Source organism: Pyrgilauda ruficollis, unplaced genomic scaffold (assembly GCF_017590135.1).
Source record: "Pyrgilauda ruficollis isolate IOZ18807 unplaced genomic scaffold, ASM1759013v1 scaffold22, whole genome shotgun sequence".
Classification (NCBI taxonomy): domain Eukaryota; kingdom Metazoa; phylum Chordata; class Aves; order Passeriformes; family Passeridae; genus Pyrgilauda; species Pyrgilauda ruficollis.
In genome coordinates this window covers 217,866-240,306 of record NW_024521428.1, presented here as the reverse complement: position 1 = coordinate 240,306, position 22,441 = coordinate 217,866, and the positions used below count along the sequence as shown (strand labels likewise).

The 22,441-nt window shown below is 42.9% G+C and overlaps 1 protein-coding gene across 1 annotated transcript in view; it reads left to right on the top strand.

Annotated features, from left to right (window-relative positions):
• Nucleotides 1–22,441, top strand: part of SH3RF3 (SH3 domain containing ring finger 3) — a 92,531-nt gene that overhangs the window by 51,909 nt on the left and 18,181 nt on the right. Inside the window, exons 7-8 of the mRNA XM_041468403.1 lie at nucleotides 790–1,037; nucleotides 5,086–5,390. Coding sequence (XP_041324337.1) covers nucleotides 790–1,037; nucleotides 5,086–5,390 — 553 coding nt within the window. The remainder of the gene's footprint in view (nucleotides 1–789; nucleotides 1,038–5,085; nucleotides 5,391–22,441) is intronic.

Genomic DNA, 22,441 nt, shown 5'->3' with positions numbered 1-22,441 from the left:
GAGTTTTTAGCTCAGTGGTAAGAGGATCAAGACATGCTGTAGTCTGAACTCAGTTCATAGGAGAAAAGGTCTTGTCCCTTCCCTCTGAGGTCTACTTGTCCACTCAGGTGAAATACAAATTATGCATGCAGTTAAAAGTGAGGAGTGAGAGAGGCGTCAACAACAGTTTGGACTTCTTTTTCATTCAGGTCAGCTTCATTCCTGTCCCTGTTGCATTCCCCAAGCAAGTCTAAGCTAGGGCTGGTTACATCAATAGTGTGAATGTCCAGCCAAGCCAAGCCCAGTCAAGTCTGCAGCTTCTCAGTCCCCTTCCATAGCCAGACACAAATTTAGTGTTATCCTTCTTTGTTTCTCCCGGTAGGGCCGTATGCAGGTTTGGTCCAAAGAAAAGATATCTGAGTCTGTTTTAATTATCACTCCACGTGAAATAGCCTCTGGCACACAAAATGACATCTGGGAGATACCCATTTCCTCTGAATTAAGATTTGTGATTTTACTAGAAACTATTCAGACAGAAATGTAGAGTAATAAAAGACATGATGAGAAAAATTATCTTTTCTATTTTTATCCTGCACTTCTTCCTGTAGAATAAAGGGGTGAAAATATCCCCCAGCGTGCTTATAAATGGATCCTATAAAGATAAGTATTTCAATACCTCAGTTTACTTTAACAACTGACAGGGTGTCATGTTAAACCCCCTAAGTAACTGGGGGTACTTATCAGCACTGTGGTTGGGTATTGGGGTCTCTGCAGCATGCTTACGCTGTGCACTTGTCTGTCTCCATGCAGGGTGCCAGTGGGAGCTGGGCAGCCCAGGAACAGCGGAGCTGTAGGAGCTCCAACAAAAGTAGCCCCAGGAGCCATCCACCCCATTGTGGCTGGTCACAGCAACGCCACCACGGCTGTCAGACCAGTTGTTCCCATCACTGCTCCCCCGACGCATCCCCAGCTGCAGGCGGCCTCTCCACAGCTGAGTAACTGCCTGAGGTACGCGGCTCAGCAGCCGGGCAGCCAGCCCCGCAGCGCCATGCAGATGGGTAAGTGCTCACCCTGCAGGACTGCTGTGTACCCCTCCAGTGCAACCCTCTAGAATGTGCCCGTCCCCACAGCTTTCTTCCTCGCTTTAGCCCAGGCAGTGTGGAGTTTGTCCATTGCTGATAGAGTATGTTTTCTTTGCTTGCAATATTTATGGGTTTCTATTGATCTCTGGGAACCACATTGTGTTTATCAGATTGTTCTGTTGCTACAGCTGAAATAGATTGTAGTGTTTACAAATATTTATACAATCTATCTGAGTGAAAGCAAACACTCTGTATACTAAGGAGATTAACAGTTCTGAGTCCGGTTGCCTTGCTGATAAAAAATACTGCCCTTATTGCAGAGCAAGTAATACATGCCTTGAAATTAAGAAGCATTTCATTGGGCTTCAGGGATGAAAGGTATTTATTAGGCAGAATGAGACCCTGTGTTAGTGGTAAAGCAAAAGATCTGAAAACTGCTGCCACCTTTTTGAAGTGAGAATAAGAGCTTCTTGCACCAGGGGGCCTCTGTTCTTTCTAGGTTCCCTTTCTGATGTACAGCACAATTTTCTAGAGTACAATTTATTCCCCTTTCCCTGATGTTAAACAGCTTCTGATGTTGAATAAAGTAAAAGCAAATCCTGTGGTGGAACTTTATACAGCAAAATTTAAAACATTTTGTTTCTGATATTTTATAGGGATGTAAGCTATTGTATTTACAAAGATCAGTAATGACTGTGACTGCTCAAAACTGAGGTCTTAGAAACAAAACAGAGCAAACACAAATGAGAAATACCCTGCAGGGTAAGTCATGAATTCATACCTTTTGAAGCCAGAAGGCACGACGATGACCATCTAATCTCACCTCTTCCACAGTCCAGACCAATGGGAAGAAAACGTAATCAAGTACTTGGAAATCTCAGTCTCAAACAGTGGAGACTCCTCTGCTCAACAAACAGTGCAGGGCTTTACATGGCATCCATGTCACACTGGGGAATAATCAATTTATCCTCTTTTTCTCTACTTCAGAAAGCGCTGCTTTCCTCTCAAGTCACACCCTTCCAAAAGGTCTCCTGCTCCCACAGTGCAAAGGCAAAAATGTCCCCTTTTGGGTGCAGCGCTCACAAGTGTTCAGGTGCTCCTAGTGCCTCCTGTGCCCATGTCAACAGGCAGGTGACTCCCCTGAAACCAAGGTGACAGATTGCTCTGCCCCACAGGCCTGGCATTCGCCACACCTTCTTTCCACACCTACAGCAGCTTCCCTGATTTAAGACTGCTCCTCTAGGTCACTCTGACATCTCTAAAGTACCAAAGCATTGGCAGGCAGGGTGATCAAGAGACCACAGAGCTATTCCAAAACCTCCCAAGCAGGGAGTTTTCCAACCTTTCCAGAAGGTTCATGAGATTGTTGTTTTAATTAAATAAATCTTTGCCAGGATAAATAAAGGAAGTTTTCATGATTATCAGTAATTATCTCCATAATGGCTGTCCTCACCAGCATCCTGTGGACCAGAGCCCATGCAGGACAGGTCAATGCACTGACTTCTGGAAAAGCTTTCCAAGAGAGGCAAGCTGGCACAGTATTCAAATCACGTTTCCATTGGCTTGAAATATACATGAGTAACAAATCAATTTTCTACAAGGCCACTAATGTAGGAATACACCCAAAACGAAATACGAGTGGTGTAGAACAAAAATAGCCTTCAGTGAGCATTGCTAATTAATAGCATGTTTGATGCAGCACAGTCCAGATCCAGAGATCCCAGAGCAAAGGCATACATTGTAACAGTATGCAGATGAAACTACAGAATAAAATGTGAGAACTCTGCTCAGAGTTGGTTTTTCACAGGCCGTCTCTTTTACAGTTTCTCATGTTTTATGTTTCCTTTGTGTCTGGAAACACCAAGTCATACATGAAAGAGGTGATGTACCTAATATTATTATCAAATCAGTGTTCCACATCCAGGTGCATGCAGAGAAATTCCTTTAGTGTGCTTTCTCTCTAAATTTAGGAAAGCCATTGCTCCCTACAAACAGTAGTTCAAAACCTAGATCCTACAAACTTAACCAACCCCAAAAAATTAGATTTCTCATAGCAAAATTGCTTATCACTCTGGTTCCAAATGGGAAGATCAGGAGGGAATCACTTCCAGATAACTAGTGGCTACTTTGCCTGGCTTTCTGGAAGTGAGCTGCACTTTCAGTACATGTTCTTGGTAGTCCTGGGAGGGGATGATGATAACTAATAGTAAAAATAGTCTTGAAGGCATCTGAAATAAGAACTTTTAGGGCCTTCCATGCTACATGGTAAAGTGATATCAAGTTACAGAGTGGCTAAAGATAGGTAGCTGATTTGCTATAACCATTAGTAAAAAAAGATGTTATAGAGTCAAGGAGCTTCTGTAAGGGAGAATCATATAAACTTTGGAGGTGCTAATCTGATGATGACTGGCCCATCATGCTCAGTATCACAAGAGACAATAGGGTGGAAGGCTGGGAGATGAAATTCCCTCCTGGCAGGAGTGCTCAGCTGGTGTAGTGAGTATGATTAATGGCACTCTATCAATCTAATCCCTGTAATGGGTGCCACTGATAACCACAGGGATAGAAACTAGTGGTTTGAGTTGTTCTAGCATTGTTGTTTAGTTCTAGATTGAGTGAACTCCAGCTGCATAAAAGTTTGTCCTTCAGATGAATTCGTCAGAAAATGACAGATCAAAGTCAGTCAGAAGTTTTCCAGTAAAATGCAACTGATTTGCTGGAGTCAAAGTTTTTTTGTCAGGAATGTAGTTCAACCAGACCAACCACGAAGCTCTAGTGGCTCATGTAAAGGGAATTGATGGCTTTCCAGAGCTGTTTTCCACATAAGAGAATAGTGCAATGATCACATTCTATGTTTTCACATCCCAGGTGAATAACCTGACCAAAATAGAGTCTATTGTGGGGTGAGTGAGCATGCTGTGCTCAGAAAAATGTTCAGAGGTTAAAATTTTGCACTGAGACAGAACTAAACAAGATTATGAAACCTTGAAATCATTTATGAAATAGGCACTTTCCTATTATTGAATCATTTATGTGACGGAATGTCTGAGTATGGACACGGCTTTTAGGCTGCACATACTTGAAGTGGAGCTGTATTTAGGTAACACCTGAGCAATCAACCAAGCTGGAAGTCATAGACAACAAGATCATTGTGGAAACAGACCCAGAGCTTTGTCACATTTTTTGCATCCTGAAGCATGCAATATGCTCTGGCATCCCTGGGGAGCTGACCTCATCAGCATGTCACAGTCACCATTAAACGGGCGAGTTCTAATTCCTGGTTCCCACTGCTTGCAGGCAGGGTTTGCTTAGCAGGAGCAGCCAGACTAAAAGGCACTGCATAGTCCCTTAGGGATTTTGCTGGCAGAGAGGAGGCTGAGCTCAGAAATCCTCTGGTGAATTTCTGCTTAATTTATCCTGTGCAGCACAGTGATGTGATGTTGATCATTTTGTTAAGGTTGAAACAAGACACCTCCTTTTGTAACTGCTGTCTGCAGCGTGGATCATCTCGGCTAACCCCGTAGGTCCCGTGTTGCATTGCTCCAGAACCGATCACCTTAGGAGGAGGGCCTGGGGGTGCAGAAAACAGCTCAGCTGGAACGAGATAATGTATTTTTAAAAGGCAGCAGGTTAGGTATTTATTTCCAGGCATGGGCAGGGATAGTGAATGCCATTCACCAGTAGCATCACTGGGGGAAACAAGCCAATTTTGCTGACTTCGGACAGGGCTTTGCAGCCAGGAGGGGAATTAGCCAAAAAAACTTGCAGGGTGATATATCCTGGGCAAAGACTCAGAGCTTATACACCCATCGGGCCCTTGGCACCTTCACAGAATCACACACCATTCTGAGCTGGAAGGAGCCCACATGGACCATCGACGCCAGCCCTTCGAGCGAATGGTCCCTCAGGGGATCGAACCGCGGTGGTGTTGACACCGTGCCCTGCCCGAGTGAGCCGTGGCCACTGAAGGGCCCGTCGAGGCAGTGCGAGGGCAATTTAACCGTGCTCTGTGCTCCTCCCGCAGCGCACCCGGCAGTGCCGGCCCCGGAGCGACCCACGGCCACGGTCTCGCCTCTGCGGACGCCCAGCTCGCCCTCCCGCCTGCCCGCCGCGGCCATTCGGCCTCACCCCGCCGTGTCCCCGCAGCACGGCCACCAGCCGCCCGCCCCGGGGGCCCGGCCCCTCATCCCGCTCACCTCCGCCGCCGCCGCCATCACCCCGCCCAACGTCAGCGCCGCGCACCTCAACGGGGACGTGGGCAGCGGGCCCCTGGGCGGCCCCGCCGCGCCCGGGCCTGCCGGCAAAGCCGAGGAGAGGAAGAACGAGAAGGTAAGTGAAATAAGAAAGGGCCGCCGTGCCTCGGCCGTGCCTCGTGCTGCTGCCGCATCGCCCTCCCACAGGGAGGTACCTTGCAAAAACTGGCTTCCATCGCCAGGCGGCTTGGGCATCCTCGTCTCACACTATTTCCACACTTCATCTTTCCCCCCACCACCGTACTCAACATTGCTCTCGTGTTGCCTGCTCGCGGATGGGAAACAAGGCTGGATGGGCTGAATTTGTGTGTTTCTTCCACTGGTCAGCGCCGAGATCTGTAAATTTGCAGTGGTGCAGAGAGATGTTGTAGCGGGCTCTCGGCCGTCAGAGCCGGATGGCTGTGTCAGAATCCCTCTGCCTCCCTATGTCAAAGAGGCTGATGGTGGCTCCAGCCACACAGCAGGTGCCTCAGGCACAGCAAAACACTGGCTTCTGAGTGATAGGAGCTGTTTTGCTCTTCTAGAAAGATCTCAGTTTCTTCAAGAAACTCTCATTGCAGTGGCACCGCCAAAAGAGAAGAAGGCAATGGGATACTGCTCGATGGGATGCAGGTACAGTGTACTGTAGTGTCAATATCTTAGGGGCCAGCAGTGGGACCGACAGCTGGGTACGTGTTCCCTGGCACACCTTGCTAAGGAAAGCCAGCGAGGAGGGCTGCTTTAAGCACCCAGCCTTTTAGGTTCTTGGCAAATATTTTACTTTTCCCAAATGTTTACATTGTGTCAGCAGTTCCCGTACATCAATGCTGAAGATTATCTCTGTACTGGCTAGCAGAGCAAGATCCTGGTTTGTATCTGAGTAGGAGGAAGAGATGTGGGGGCCTGCTTTTCCTTTGAACCTGAAAAAAATCCTTTCCATATGTTCCTTGAGCTTTTCCATGGTGACAGACATGTATGGAGTAAGCAGTTTCTTTGTACATGGTAATCCTGAGGTGGCCGGTCTCATGTGTCCTCCAGGCCACAGACAACCCCTAGCTGCACAAAATGAGGAACACAAGTTTTAAAATGCTTTCCTTAATCCTGTCTTGAATTTTCTCTGAATGCATTTTGGTGAAAGAGGAAGGGTAGAAATTCTGCCCTAGATGTGACATTTAGGTACTTGCTTACGAAGAACAGCTCTCAAGTGTGCATCAAGGTCAGCATGTGGTGGAAGCAGAACACCTGCTACTTCTGCAAGTCCAAGGAAGGGAGCCGCATGTGGAGGAGGTGGTAGAGCTGCACATTGCCTCAGACCATTGTGTTCTGGCTTATTTATTACTTCCTAAAATGCATTAAGTGATAGGTCCATATATTTTAATTCATGTGATACTGCACACTGCAAGTCTGTAGGCAAAATTATGTTGAGGACAGTCCTGAGATACTGGTTAATCTTTCCCAAGCTGTTACAGCCTAAAGTTACTGAATTGGGATGCAGAGAAGTAAAGTTAAGAGGGTTTTGATCTCCATGCATGAAGGGGAGAAGGAAATAATAGACAACATCATTGCAATGGGTGTTGCCAAAAACCAGTTCACTATCTGGGAAGTATCAGAGAGAAGTGACAGTAAAAATTGTAATTTCTGACTCAGTTGGGCAATACATAACTGCCCCAGCTGAACAACATATTCCTGAATCTTGTCCATGTTCACTTTCATTTTAGAAAGAACTGAATTAGCAATGTTTCCTTTCCTTTTAGAAATGGTGACTGATGTTTGGCCAGATAAGTTGTCTTACTCTTTGCTAAGCCCAAATATTTCTTTGAAGAAATTGAGAGCTTGGATAATGCCAGAAGGAAAGGCATGTAACTATTCAGAAAGGCATCTGTGAGTCAGAACTGGAACCATATCTGTAACAGGCCTTGATATTTTCAGAGTGAAGGCTGTTTGGACAGGTTTTTTAGTAAATAGGAAAGTGTCATAACACTCAGAGGGAATATCAGTGGAGAAAGGCAGTATCTGTTATCAGTACCCATAATAGGAAAAAAATCAGAAAATATCAAGGAGGAAAAACAGGAGGGGCGTAGCTAGCAAGCTGCCAGATAAGCAAAGATCAGAAGCAATTTTTTTGAGTTCAGTTTCATTATATTAATCAGTCAGGTATTTTGAGATGAAAGGAGCAGAGGGGAAGTTAGTAAGAGGAGAGGTAATAAGGTCTTCAGCTCTATTGAACACAGGATGGAAGAAATGCACAGGTAATTATCTCCTGAGAAACTGAGATTAGCAAGTCATATGTGATGTAAATTGTAATGTGTCATAAAATTAGTGTTGTTGTTAGAATCAACAATTTTTGGTGTCCCATGAAGTTGTTAACTTTAATCCTGGTTTAGTCTTTCCAGTGTCTTTTGTAGGATATCATTGAGGAAAAAGCTGAATAATCAGAGAATAACTGGTTTAGGAGACATTTTGTTGTTATTAACCATGGTTTTCTTTCATGCAGGAATTGTTGGTGTGAGTTCACTGTAGTACAGAGGACACATAGTTCACAGGAAGTAGTTTGCATTCAGAGATGGACATGACGAGGATCCATTGTTTTTCCTGATTATGTTGAGGGCTGTGGAGATAAATTGCATTTTTTGCATTTATCACTCTAGTATAGTGAGATATATTGGTCCTTGGGGAATTTTCTTCAGATTATAACTTTAGTAATGTTGACTGTCTGCTTGAAGGCTGGGTTGGGAGATAGTGGGGGAAAGTGTTTTAAGATAAGATCTTGTAAAAATTTATGTTTTATGATTTCCCATGCCAATTCCACTCAGGGATACTAAATGTGACACCAAGGGGCAACTTCTGCGGTGAGTCCATGTATGCTGTTTGTGTTGCTTGTTCCAAGATGGAATTGACTTCAGCTCGGAAGTAGCCTTGCTCGGTGTATGGTGCAGTCATCACTATTAATGCTTTCCTCTGTGCAAATGTTTATATGCCAATATCACAGGTTCCTGTTGGTGTGCAGCAGTCATGGCAAATCCCATGATTTCTCTAAAATCGAGGGACTCGAATTCCAACTTCTACTCATTTCCTTGTGGTTTAAAGGTAACTGGCAGAAATAATCCTAAGGATTATGGTTTTCAGATCAGCATGAATGATTTTCTTGTTCATTTTCTATTAATATAGCAAATAAATCCTTATGTCTATTTTTTGACATCCCTAGTTCTCTGCTTCAGCTTATTTCTTGAAGATCTTGATCCAAATTTCCAAAGCTGCAGGTGAACCTTGGTACTTACATTCATTTAGGTACCCTAATAATAGTGTCTCACTGTCATTCCTGCTGACTTAATCAGGAGGTAAAATTCTGCCTCCATGCCAGTCTTCACTTGTTGGTATCATCTAATCCTGAAATATCCCATCTGCAACTGGGCTTGGGCTCCACATCTCATCTCCCTGACCAGCCTCCTGTCTCCTTAGGGAACAGTTTTGAGCATGGTCTCCTTTACCAGCTGCTGATAGTAGCTGATGAAAAACTGTGCCATAGACAGTGCTGAAGTCCACTGTTCTGCAGTACTTGGAAAGTAGTCTGGCAGCCAAGCAGGCTGAGAAGTAGAGCACTTGAAAATCAAAGAAGTTTCAGTGCTGTACGGGCACAGTAGGAAGCAGCAGGAAAGGTGGCTCCCGCAGGGGCAGCACAGACACTGCGGGAATGCCAAATGGCCTGAGTAAAGGTGAGGGAGCACAGCAGAAGTCAAGGAGGTAACGGTGGTCAGGGCAGCATAGGAGAGAGAATAGCATTGGCAGCTGCTGGGAGATAGAGCAGAGAGCACCAGAGAAGGGGTGCCAGTGGGGGTCCAGGTGAAGGATGCTGTGCAAAGCCCAGAGGAAGGCATACTGAAACAAAAAAGTTGAAATATAGGGTGTGAAATGTATTTAAAGAAGGCAGTGGAAAAGAGGAACGTGTAAAGGAGACTCTTTCTTCTTTTTCTCAAATACTTCCCACTTGAGGCTTTTTTTTTTTTTTTCCTTTTCCAAAAAGGAGGTTCCTTTCCCCAGAAGTAAAATGTTAATTTTTCCCCAGAGTCACTCTATGACAGGTTAGGGATGGGAGCATTCCTAAGACATCATAGGGTCAGGAGAGAGATAAAACAAAGAGCAAAAGGACAACATCCATTTCCTTTAAGGTTGTGGAATGGTATCAGGGTTCCTTTGAGCTCTTTGTCATTTGTTACTAATATCTGCATGTGTAGTGCAGATCTGAAAGTCAAAAAATTGAGTCCTGCTTCCCAAATCTTCTGAACATCTGAAAGAAAGAGATGGAGATCTCAGCTGTGGAACTGGAGCAAAACTGTGTGGTTTGGGGGCTTTGTAAAATAAGGATCCTGCTTTTTTTGGGCAGGACTACTACCCAGTTCAACTGGTAGATTACAGCTAAGAGCTTGTAATTATGGTATGACTACTGCTTTGACCTTGTTCAATTTTTGCTCTAATAGTTTCTGCTGTACATAATCTGGGTTGATGCTTAATACCACTGATAAAACCACTTGTTTGAATGAATTAATGCATTTCTCGTTAAATGAGCTCCTCATTATGTTAATCAAATCAAGCAAATCATGCTGGGTGGTTTGACCACTGTAATTAAACTTTCTTTAAAATCCAGTCATTTGGCTTTTGATGGGGATTTTGATTAAACTCTTCCAAAATGTCTGGCCCAAGAGCTGACAGGGAGGAAAATAAGAGCTTGCGCTATCAGGCAAGTCATTAATTCATCACTGTGTTACAGCAATTCCTTACTGTTTTACCTAGCCAGAGTATATTGAAATATTTGAAAATTGGCAATGTAAAATGAAACATTTCTTACAAGTATGCTGAGAGAACAAGTCTGTTTGCAGCTTTAAATTTAGGAACTGTGTCCCTGGAATATATAGTGGATCTAGATTAACAAGTCACAACAAATGGGAAAATACACTAGGCTGCTGTTTCCTGATGTAAGATAAGAAGAGATACATCTTCAGAAAATTACTTTGAACACACACCAGCAGTTTTGCATGTGAAGACTAAATCAGTAAACATCTGTCTGTTTTCACCAGTGTCACTCACTTTCTCAAGTATCGGTCCTGCTCAGAATAAATGCATTCCTCAAGTGATACAGTATGTTTGGCATGATGCTGGTGTGAGAACTACATTGCAAAACAGAACAATCCAAAGCCTATTTTCTGGCCCTGCAGATGTCCCTGTATGACTTGTATCCATTCTTCTAAGCTTTTTTTCTGCCCAAAATAGGATGGCTACATCCAGACTGCTCATCAGGAACAGTCCTGGTAAGTGGTGTGACAGAAATCATGCTCCTGTGTTGTTCTGGGAGAGTGTTTATAGAATCATAAAATGTCTTGAGTTGGAAGGGATGCACAAGGATCATCAAGTTCAACTCCTGGCCCTGCACAGGACAACCCCAAGATGCACACCACTTACTCAGGAGCACTGTCCAAATGCTTCTTGAATCTGTCGTGCTGGTTCTGTGACCACTTCCCTGGGGAGCCTGTTGAAGTGCCCAGCCACTCTCTGGGTGAAGAAACTTTTCCTGATTTCCAGCCTAGACCTCTCCTGGCACAACTTCAGGCCATTGCCTCAGGTCCTCTCACTGGGCACAAGAGAGAAGAGATCAGTGCCTGCCCCTGCACTGCTCTTCATGAGGAAGCTGTAAACTGCTGTGAGGTCTCCTCTCATTCTCCAGGATGAGATAAGTTACCTCAGAAGCTCCTCATGTGACTTCCCCTCAAAGCTCTTTACCATCTTCATGGTATGTCCTCTAATAGCTTTATATGTTTCTTATATTGTGGGCCCAAACTTGCACACAGAAATTCAGGTGAGGCTGCACAGTGCAGAGTAGAGCAGGAAGCTGATATAAGCCAAACTCACAAAGGCTAATGGATGCAGACATAGGTTTATTGCTAAATCCTGACCTTGTCTTTTATGCCAGAATAGAAATGACCAGAGAGACTTCCCTCTCCACCACTCCCCCTTCCTGTCAGTGCCTTTCTCATCCTTCTCCTAAACTGCAGCCCAGTGTCCACTCCTACCTGGCAGCATCCCTCAGTGCAGGCCTTCTGCCTGCGCACTTAGTTGCCCACCCTGGCTTTATGAAGTATTGGAGACTAGATCAAAGGACTTTTAGAAATTTGGCTTCGTAAACTCTTGAGATGCTCTTTGACCTTAGTTCACATTAGCTGTCCAATTAAGCTGTCAGATGGTCAACCTGAAACTGCCTGAAGAACCAGATCCTACACAGTTTTGCACTTTCAGTTTTTACTTACTCTTAGTCTCTGCATTGCAGCTTCTTCTCGTATTAACTTGTCCCTGACTGAAAGGGATTTGTTATCACTTCATATCCCCAAAGACATTTTAATTCCTTATCCAGAAAATGAAAGATCAGTCTCAAAAGTGAAGTGTTGAGCATTTGCAAGGACTTTGTAGATATAAAATGATGTGACAAAAATAGTGGTCACCTGTGACGAGTAGAGGAAGCTAAGGACGGAGTTGATGCAAGCAGGTTTTTCAGATATCAAGTCTATAAGGCAGACCCCGAGTTTCTGGAAGAGGAATTTAGTCTTCTTAGCAGATATGAAATTATTTAACATTTTTCAATTTGGGAAAAATATTTCCTTTATGTTCAACTAAGAAAGCCCACTAAGTTGCACAGGTGTGAAATGGAATGATAACAACTGAGTGATGAAATGAACACAGTGCAAGACATAGCAATAAAAAAATTGCACAAGACCAGAAGCCTGAATTGAATTTTTAGAGTAAGTGTAGGATGCAGTAAGAGGGAGCAACATTGGAATAATAATCTAAAGGTTTGCATCAAAAAGAATAAATTCTTTGACACTAATTTTGCTGAGTACTCTGTAAGACATCTGAGTTGATCCAGGAGCCACCAACACCAGCATTTCACTGATCATTTTCAGAATCAGCTATGACTTTTCAGTGTAACGTGTTCCAGTTTGTTTCTTGGTAAGGATGCTTTAGTTTGGAATTTTAGTTCAGTTCTTTCAAGATTTGTGCACAGAATACGTACTGTTAATCCATTTCCTCTCAACAAAGGTAAGGGGGCTGTCTTCATCACAAATGAGCCACTGCTCCCCATGCTCCAGAAAGTGAATCTTGGCTCAGTGACCAGCAAGTGATTCACCAGAAACTTGGCCAGGGAGCAGAAACCTCTTTTTCTGGTCATGTGAACTCAGGCCACAAAGTTATGTTTTAGGGCAGAAAATTCATGCTTAAAATCTCTCCAGCACCTTCTCCTTCATCGTTAGAGCTCAGTTTGAAAGGACAAAAACCTGGCAACTCAGTGATGAATATTTTAAAGCTGGCAAATTACCCAGCCAAAAGCATGAGCCCCAGCTGTCAAAACATAGAAAACTTAAGCTTTACAATAAAACAGATTTCTGTTATTTCTGACTGGCTAGGATTCTTTTGCTTAGATCAAGGGCAATAAGTCATTGATCAAAATTTCTTTTTCTTCCTCACATTTTTGATGTTAGGAAATGCTTTCAAACTCCCCACAGATATTTCAAGCGCTGACTTTGCTGCCAAGCAGTCTCCGAAAGCTATTCCTTTTTTCTCTCCTTTCCTCCTGCCTCTGCTTATCTGCCTCACAGTGCTGTCACAGGATTTCTCAAGTGTCTGCAGTGGATTTCTTTTTCTAACACTCTTTTGAGTGGTTCTGTGCTGCATTCTATGGCCTTAAGGGGAAGTGGATCCTGGGGAAGAGAAGATGGAGAGTGCTTTAACTTCAAGAGGAAATTCAGTTTATCTACTAACTGGAGATGAAGCTGTTTGGATGCCAAGGCACAGAATTCTCCTGGCACCTGTAGAGACCTAATTTTATAGCACAGAGGACCCACGAGCTTTTGCTAAATCCTGAGGAAGAAAGTAGAACTGACAAAAGAAAGAGCATGCAAGGGAGCACTGGAAGCAGAAGGCTGGAGGCGTATGTGTGTGCGAGTGTGTGTCTGCGTGTGAGCATCCCAGCACTGGCGTTCCCATGGCATTCCCCTGCCTGCAGAAGAAATCATGCAGGACCAGATGGCTGGATGGGGCCAGGCTGTGGGTGGGGATGGCAAGTATGTCCTTGGATTAGTTGGGTGAAATGTAAGCACTCTTGTGCTATCAGTGGGAGACACTGACACATTCCGCCTGTTGCGGGATCACAGGGGCCAATCCCTATCCCAGACCACACAGCTCTGCAGCTGAGCATCCCCTCGTGGCTTCTGCCCTCTCCCTGCCCTGTTCCTGAAGAACATGCTTTGGTCTCTCATTCCATCATGGCATAAAGGTCCCAGCCTCCATGCATGGGTTCAAAAGCCCAGAGTATGAATGATCTTCCTGTCCCCATAGTTCTCCTTTCTGCTTGAAGCAGTAACACACAGAGCTGGCATGAGCTGACACTACCCCACCACTCTCAGGAAGGAAGACATGCAGGATGAAACCATTCCAACAGAAAAACAGAGTAGGAAGCTGGAAGACATGAAAACAATGAAACAACTTGCAGTGTGTCAGAGTTGATGGTATCTTGGCATCCCACACATTCAGGACTCATTTGTTTTCTTCAGTGGTTTTCCAACTGTGAATTCACAAGCCAATAAGTCTTAAACCACCAAGAGGCAACAGAGATTACTCAGTAAGCTACAAGACATTTAAGTGCCAATGCAGTTTTTTTTATGGAGACAAAGCCTGAATTTCCTGTGAAAATTGTCTCTAATCAACTTTTCAGTGCCCATGTTTCTGTTTCCTAGGTGGGTTAAAATATCTACAATCAATGCAGAAATCTTCCAGCAATCTCTACTAGAAGAATTACGTAAACTGAAAGAAATTGCCGTTTCTGACAAAACATCAATACTGCAGGAATAGCATGTTGAAACAGTCAACAAATATCTGTGGCATGTTTCTATTTTTGTTATGGAACTTGAGGGCATAACCAAGTTATAGCAAAGGGATATTTATCTTACTTTGTACAGTTTTGTTTATTATTCATATTGCAGAAGTAGCATTAAAATGTACAAACCCTCGGCCTTTCTTTTACCAAATGGTAAAGCCACTTTCAGTTAAAAAAATGACAACCCAGACTGACTCTAATGTCTCAAGCATCTAGTAATTCTCTTCAGACCAAGTGAAGACATGGAGTCAGTGACTGTCTCTGAAGGACTGAAAAAGAAAAAAATTACTATTTTGCCCTCTGGAGAAAAGATCAGTCTCAGGAATTCAAAAAGCACACCATGCAAAAGTCACTTTTCTGACACTACATCTGCAGGCTGCCTGTAATCGATTAATTTAGTGTGTCAAGCAGTCAACCTTCTAAAAAGCAATTTATTATAAAGGCAGAACTCAACCTGTTGCTTTGCCTTTTTTTTTTGCATATATTTTGTTTGGTTCATACTCACTGACATGCTTCTGTAAGTTAATACTACTGAAGCTATAATACTAACCTTCAGTCTCAGATCACTGTATTCAGCAGACTGGAAGCAGATTGGTATTGGGCTTCATCACCAGATGCTTCAGGTAGAGAAGTAATTTAATGCAAGTCCATGGCCAATTTATTTTGCAGTAAAGTACATTTCCTGTGCTGTAGTTTTTTGTCCCAATTCATGATCAATCCGGAACCGGTATATTTTTTGATGGAACTAGGTGGCTTTTTTTATGACCTCAGAGGTCTCTATTCCCTCCTGTACAATGTCATGTTATTTTTCATATCTTTAGTTTTGAGACAGAAAAGGGAGGAGGTCAGGCGGACAGATCCTCTCAACACAATGGTCGCTGCTGTGGCAAGGGAAATGCATAAGCTAGACTTTGACCAGGACATAAAAGAGGGAACTGATCTTCCAAGTTTTAAATTTTTTCTGGACAGGTTTTGTATCCAAGCCAGATACTCCTGGTTGGCAGATTTAAAGAGATACAACTGGCCAGCAGAGACAGTGGCACAGGAGAGGTAGTAAGGATGGTGACCCTGAGGCCTGCAATGGATTTCCATTCATCAGCCGTGAGGAAATCAGGTGGATGCCAACTTCCCACCACAGATGTCTAACTTTTCTTGAAATTTTTCTGTTAAGACAGTTCTGCAACTTCCTGAACCATCATTCCTGTCCTTTCATATTCCTCAGGTCAGAAAATTCCCTATTATCCCCATTCCCTATTAACAAATATTTCATGGTTATAACTCAGTCTTGCTTCTTCATGTCTTGCTCCAGATGGAACTTCTGATCAGCTTTCTTTTGACAACCTTTCACACGTTAGAGAACTAATAATGTGTTTAGTCCTTGAGAATTCTCTTCTTGCAACCTCACTGAGCCCGGTTCCTTGCCTTTCTTCACAGTAATGTTTTCTAGACCTCTGATTACACTTTTCATCTCTTCTCTGGGCAGTCTTCAACTTGCTGCAGTCTTAAAGTAGTGTAGTGGAGTAGCGTCCCAGAGTGGAGTTGTGCTGAGATCTTGTTAGTGCGAATTAGGGTGGAATAAGCACTTCCCATTACTTATATATAAGTTGTTTACAGATAAAGCTTGTCTTTTTCACAACAGCATCTTGACTAACTCCCAGTTTGTGATCCAGTGTAACTTTGCAGAGCTGCTGGCTGGCCAGTCACTCCTCATATTGCAGTGTGCATTTGATTTCTTATTCCTAGCAGTTGCATATCATGCTTGTCTTTGCAGATTTCAATATGGGGATTTGGGATAATTTCTCCATTTTAGGAAAATTGTTTTGAATTTTTACCCTGTTAATCTTGCTGTTGTGGATTAACCCTGGCAGGCAGCTTAGACTTACACAGCCACTCACTCAACTCCTTGCCACAGTGGAAAGAGGGAAAGAATCAGTAAAAGTGAGAAAACTCATGGAATGAGATAAAGACACTTCAATAGGTAAAGCAAAAACTGCGCACACGAGCAAAGCAAAACAAGGAATTCACTCACCATTTCCCACTGACAGGCAGATCTTCAGCTCTTGTTACAGTAATGTTGACTTGGGATGACAAACACCATCACCCTAAATGTGCCCCACTTTCTACCTCTTCCTCAGACTTTCAATTGCTGAACATGACACCATATGGTCTGGGGTATCCCTTTGGTCACTTAGGGTCAGCTGTCCTGGCTGTCCCTGACTGCACCCCTAGCCCCCTTGTTGGTGGGGTGGGTGGGAGGCAGAAAAGGCCTTAACAATGTGCAAGGGCTGCTTGCTAACTAAAACAGGGTGTGTTATTACCATTGTGTGGTCATAAATCCAAAATACAGCACCATACAAGCCACTATGAAGAAAATTAACTCTGTCCCAGGTAAAACCAGGACACTTGGGGACTCAATCAGCTCAGTGTCCACTGCTGGTTTTAGAATACACTCAGTAGCTCACATAGCAAGTAACTAATGGAAAGATTGACTAGCACCGGGACTGAGACAAGCCCTGATGGTACCTACTTGAAATGTCCTCATGGTTTGACAGAAAATCATTAACTGGAAAACATTGCAAAGCAACTGGTAGCATCTGGTTATCTGTAGTTGGAATTCTGAAGCAGCATGAATACTGCTGAGTTAAAAAGAAGGAGAGTGGAAGGGAGTCCTCAAACAAACACATTGCTGTTCTGGCAGGAAGAAGACTGCAAGATATTCATCATATTGCCTACTCTGCTCTGGGAAGATTGTCAGATACAGCAAAGTAATCATAGTACAGGACCTTGAATAGAAGTTGTGATTGCTTAACTGATGGACTACTAATTCTGTTTTCTTTATAGGCAGAGACATTCCAATCAACCAGGATCAAATTGAGGATGGGACAATTATAAGTTAATGTTTGCCCTCTCTGTTTTGCTAAAATGAAAATCAGAAAGCCTGCCAGTCTGTCAATCAATCCCTGCGGTTTTGCACCGTTATCTGACTTGTTTAAAGGGTGTTTCATCTTCATCTGTGGTAGGCAGGCTCAGAGATGGAATGACAAAGCTGTCATTTCTGCTCCAGTGCAGTAGTGATTTTATCTTTATATAGTTTCCATCATTTTCAGATGTGGGATATATTTGCCCAACATTTTCACAGAAGCATTTTTAACTTACATGTTAAAATTGACCATTTCTTTCCATTGGTTAGCAGGATTCACCATTTATTTTAGGTCACACTGGCCTCTTCTGCATCAGTCAACTAGCTGGCTGTGTATGTGCTGTCATTGGTAATTATTTCTGCAGTAGTTGCAAATGAAAACACCAACCAGATGTCACTGCCTTATTGCATAGAATCCAGACATGCAACAAATTTGTGTTCAGAGAGCACTTGAGGTTACAGATGTGAGTCTGTGTGCAGCCTGTGTGAGCTGCTTCTCACTGGGTGCATCACTGATATTACCCTACTGTCAGCTCTGGCATAAAGCATATCCTCACACATCTTGGGTTACCCAAATCAGTCTAAGCCTGATGTTTGAGCTAACATGTTTTGTCTCACAGTTGGGATAGAATGAGGCAATGGAGAACATTGGCTTGGGAAGCACACATGACAAGTGGTAATTAGTTAAATCAGTGTAACTCAGTTGCATTTCATTCATGGTTGTATCTGCAGGTCATGTGGCAGGGAAAAAGAAGAGGGCTAAACAGACAAATGAAGGGAAGGTAAATGGAGAGACAGGATAGCAAAGTAAAACCAGGGTTAGTACAAAAGTGAAAAAAAAAAAAAAGTCACAGCGCTATTGGCTCCCCTTCCCTGCTTATGCCCTAGTTATTCCCTTTGGTTAGCTCTGTTTCTCATTGCTGATCCTTCTTGCTCTGCACTTTAATTTAACAAGAGGAATTTTATATTCCTAAAGATCTGTATTTAGTATAGAGTATTTTAAGCAAATGGGGGAGGGTATATTTTTTAAGCAGAAAAAAAAGATGAAACTAGGAAAAAATATGAAATATTAGTTTTTGCTGAAGAGAGGATGCTCTTATGACATGTTCTTATGACATGCTTGAGAAAGCAAGCTTTTTGCCATGACAAAGTTCTCTAGTAATTAAAACCCAAGTGTTGTGGCATTTAGACAGTGACAGTTCCTTGGTGACTTTACCAATGAAATTGTCATTTACATACCTGGTCGTTCCTCTGACACTGACAGACACTTTCTTTGCAATACTTTAAAATTATTCTGAGTTTCTTTCTTCATATTTTTAAAGAGTATACTTGATCAATTGATCTTCATGAGATAAAACTACTTCCGCCATCTAAGTTTGTACTGGGCGTAATTCACAGGGCTGCTTGGACATACAATAAGACTGAAAATGCCTGTAACACAGCTGACAGGGGAGGCTACAGAAACCTCAGCTGCTTTGCCTGTAAAGCTTATGCACTTCAGTAATTGATCACAAATCAATGTGCAAGACAACAGTTCTGTCCCTGTGCAAGAGACATCCCAGTGGGGCCTGTGATGCCCATGGAAAAATAGCACCTGTGACTCCCTGTACACCCCGGTGTGCTCAGGGGCTGAGCTTCTCTTACACCCAGAACAGATGCCATCAGCTTGAGCGTGTTAGTAGTATTGCATTGTTTGAGATGTGCTGTCATGATGATAGGAGGGATTAGGTACAAGTCTTGATGTTTTTAATGAATGAAATAAATCAGAAATGTTTGGGGAATGCTCAGATTTGATGCTGTGATAACTGCCAAAACTAGAGGTCAGCCTTCAGGAAGAGAAAAATTTTCATGATTGTGGCTTTGATGGTGTCAGGGACCTGCTTCTAAAATTTCAGACCATCTGAGGACCATCAGGGACCCTCTCATTTCTGTCCCTTGCTCAGTCCAGGGCAGCAGTGCAAAGCCCAGATAATTTTCAGAAATATAGGAAAGAGGAGCTTCTGCTTTGATCCCCTCTAGGCCACAGTCCATGCAAGTGTGTCAGTCTCAGCTGACTCCTCTGCCTCCAGTTAAATGCATTGTTTAGGAGCTGTTTAATCCTTGGAAGGAATTATTTCACCATAATGAGTATACCACAATTTCTGGCAGTTTTGCACTGTCCACTGACAGACCTTCTTTTTCTTCCAGTGGGGAATTGATTTTGAGAGGAGAATATACCTCCTGTGATACCTGATCTTTCCACAAGCAATCTTCCCTCTAAGTGCAGGCCAGCCCAATCCATGTGGTTTGTTGGAAGTGCTGAAATTACAGCCTGAGGTGGCACAGCTGCTCGAACAAGATCAACCAAGTGGGAATAGATTCATCAGGGATAAAGCACAAGATGGCTTCCACTAATCCAAACCATTTACCCTCGTGTTTCTGCTTTCCATAAAAGTACAAGTGTCACTTGCCTGTCATTTAACAAGATTACAAAGGAAGGCCAAGCAATTTTAACTGTTTGCTTCTGAAACAAAATCTATCCCTCATGAATAGAGCCAGAGCCAACTACGTGTAAGACTAAAGTATGTCAAAGCACATTGTGACTTCTGTCACTGATTCTCTTTCATTCAGGTGTTCAGTGAGTGAAGTTGCTCTGGCTTACTGCAAAATCTGAGTGTTGCTCCCAGTGCTTCCCAGGGCCAGTAAATCGTTTTCACTTCCTTATGAGAGACAAGGAGCAGCAAGCTAACCAGTCAGTCTAAACCATCTTATTTAGAAACATTAATTTTAAGTAGTTCATCTAGCAGTTAATTTAATTGTACATCTTTTTCTCATTTCAGAATCCTGTGCTGTCAGTCAAGCTGTGATGGATTATCCTCTAGTTTGAATAAATCAGCCTAAAGTTTCACAAGAATGCTCATGGTCTGTCCTGCTGTTTTGCTGCAATTCTCTAGAAAGTAGTTCATCTACCACAGTTGCCTAAATCATTTAGGCACCTTGATTTGTATTAAAACAAAGGTGTAACATTTCTAGGCTTCAGATTAGGTTTGGTCCTCAAGACACAGTGTATCATAGCGTAGGAGACCCCCATGGTAGCCGCAAGGAAGCCCTTGGCATGTGAAAAGGTGGTGCAATGTCAGGTTAGGAAGCAAACTGGTATCCAAGAAGGAATAGGGCCTTGTCAGCCCTGTCACCAGTACTTTTGTGGCTCCTTGGTGCAGTGTGAGTGCAGCAGCCCTGGATCTGAGGTTTGCACCGCAGAGATGGAGCTGAGGAATCCACATAGCAGTTGCAGGGCTGTGAAAGTGCTCTGGGGCTGCAGTTCCCAATCCTCTGTGTCTCTTCCTTGGCTGACACTGCATCCTGATGGCTGCCTTTTGCCCTCTCTCAGACCCCTACAGCTGAGGAAGTCCCTAAACAGCTGATTTCCCAAAGCTGAGAGGGCACAGGGGAGGGCTCATTCCTAGTTTTGTCCTGTTTCCTAAACTTTTGCCAAAATACCTAAATTTTTTAGCATAGCAATAATTCTGAGAATGTTACTGTTTTTATGATCTCTTTATAGCAAGGTGGAGTTACCCTGTGTGTGCTCCAAGTACTGTTTCATTTACCTGTTGGGATTTACTGAAGCAGAGTTTGGATTCATACCACTTTTTAATAGCCCTTGCTAGGTCTGTTCTCCATTAATTTGTCTAATCCCCTTTGAACCTCTTCATACTTTTGGCTTCCACAATACTATGTTCATGAAGTCTCCATTTAATTATGTGTTGTTTGAAAAAGTGCTTCCTATTTTTTTGTTTCAACCATTTGCCTGATAATCTCATTTAGGTTCCCCCTAATTCCTGTACTGTGGGAAAAAATCAATCCATTTCCCAAGTACCTTCTCCACAGGAAGGGATTTTGTAGGTCAGTATTTCCTGTCAGTCTTCTGCTTTCAAAGAGAGTATATACTTAATGCCTCTCTATGTAGACAGTGTGGTGGGCAGGAGACTGGAGCACTTAGGGGAGATTTCTGTGCTTTGAGCTCAATTTCCCTTACTTGTAGGATAGTTGAAATCCAGTAGATTGCTGAGCAAAGAAAGAAGCTGAATGTCAAATGTACAAGGATATCAGACCTGCTTCTTTATTTTGTGCACCAAAGAGGTTGCTCACACTTCAGAGGAAGAGGTGGACTAAAATTAGGACTAAAACACATCCATCTGACCTTAGTTGTGGAGAAGGTGACTGCTTGGAAGTAAGTGGAAATGTCACACATTCTTCTTGAGAACCATGGTCTCATCACTTCTTTGGTGATGCATTTCAGTTTCACTTCTTTTCTTTGCATTTCAGTTTATCTGTCCATAATTTTGAGTTACCTCATCACAGCAGTAGTTGTAAACTCCCTGTGCTGTGTTTCAGCTGTTCCCACGAAAAAGTAGCCCTAAAACTGCTACAGTGTCAGTGGAGCAGGTCATCTGTCCCTTATTCACCCTTAACCCTGTCAGAGTCTCTTACCTTCTACCTCTTCTGAATTCAGCAGCTTCCAGGAAGCTTAGCGATAGCTGAGACTCTCTGCTTCCTCTTCAGTTGGTTTTGTTTTTTTCTTTCCTTTGAGCTAGCCTTTAACTTTACTCCAGTGTTTGAAAGATCTAATATTCCATCTAAATTGAATATTGAAATATATTTTTAGATTCCCTCTTTATCTCTTTTTATAGTCTCTAGAGCCTTGCATCTGCCTCAGCTCAACAGAAGCACATGATAAAGTGCCTATGTGCTTTGCTGTATTGGGACCTGAACACTAATTTCTTATTCTCAGTTTTGTTTTCAAAACATTTAAAATTCCTAGTCAGGTCTAGCAAGACATTTAACTTATTTTCCCCTGGTTTTAATAGTATCTATCTTCAAATTAATAATAAATAAATATAATATTTTGTGCACATCTGCATGTTACTGTCACTGGAATTGAAAAGCTTAAGATACTGTGATCCTAAAATCCTTTTTGTTTCTTGGCATTGTAACATGTATAGTGAGATTAATGTACAGCCTTGTGGCCAGGAGCAGTCGTCTCCATTAAAAACTAAATCTTTGGCAAGTATTTCCGTACAATATATAATATCAGACCAGTCTTTCCCTAAAATCAGAAGAAATTGTGTAGTAAGTAATTGCTGTTGTCTTGTTCAGTATGTCAGCAATGCTTCATGAGAAATAGGGGCAAATTGCACATGATAAATACATATCCAAAGATATTTCAGACCTGAAGCTTCCCTTTGAGATGCTATTGGTTTGGGGATTTTGTCAGGGCTTTTTGAATGACTGTCAAAATCTCAAGTCAAATAATTTTACAGATTTAAAAAAC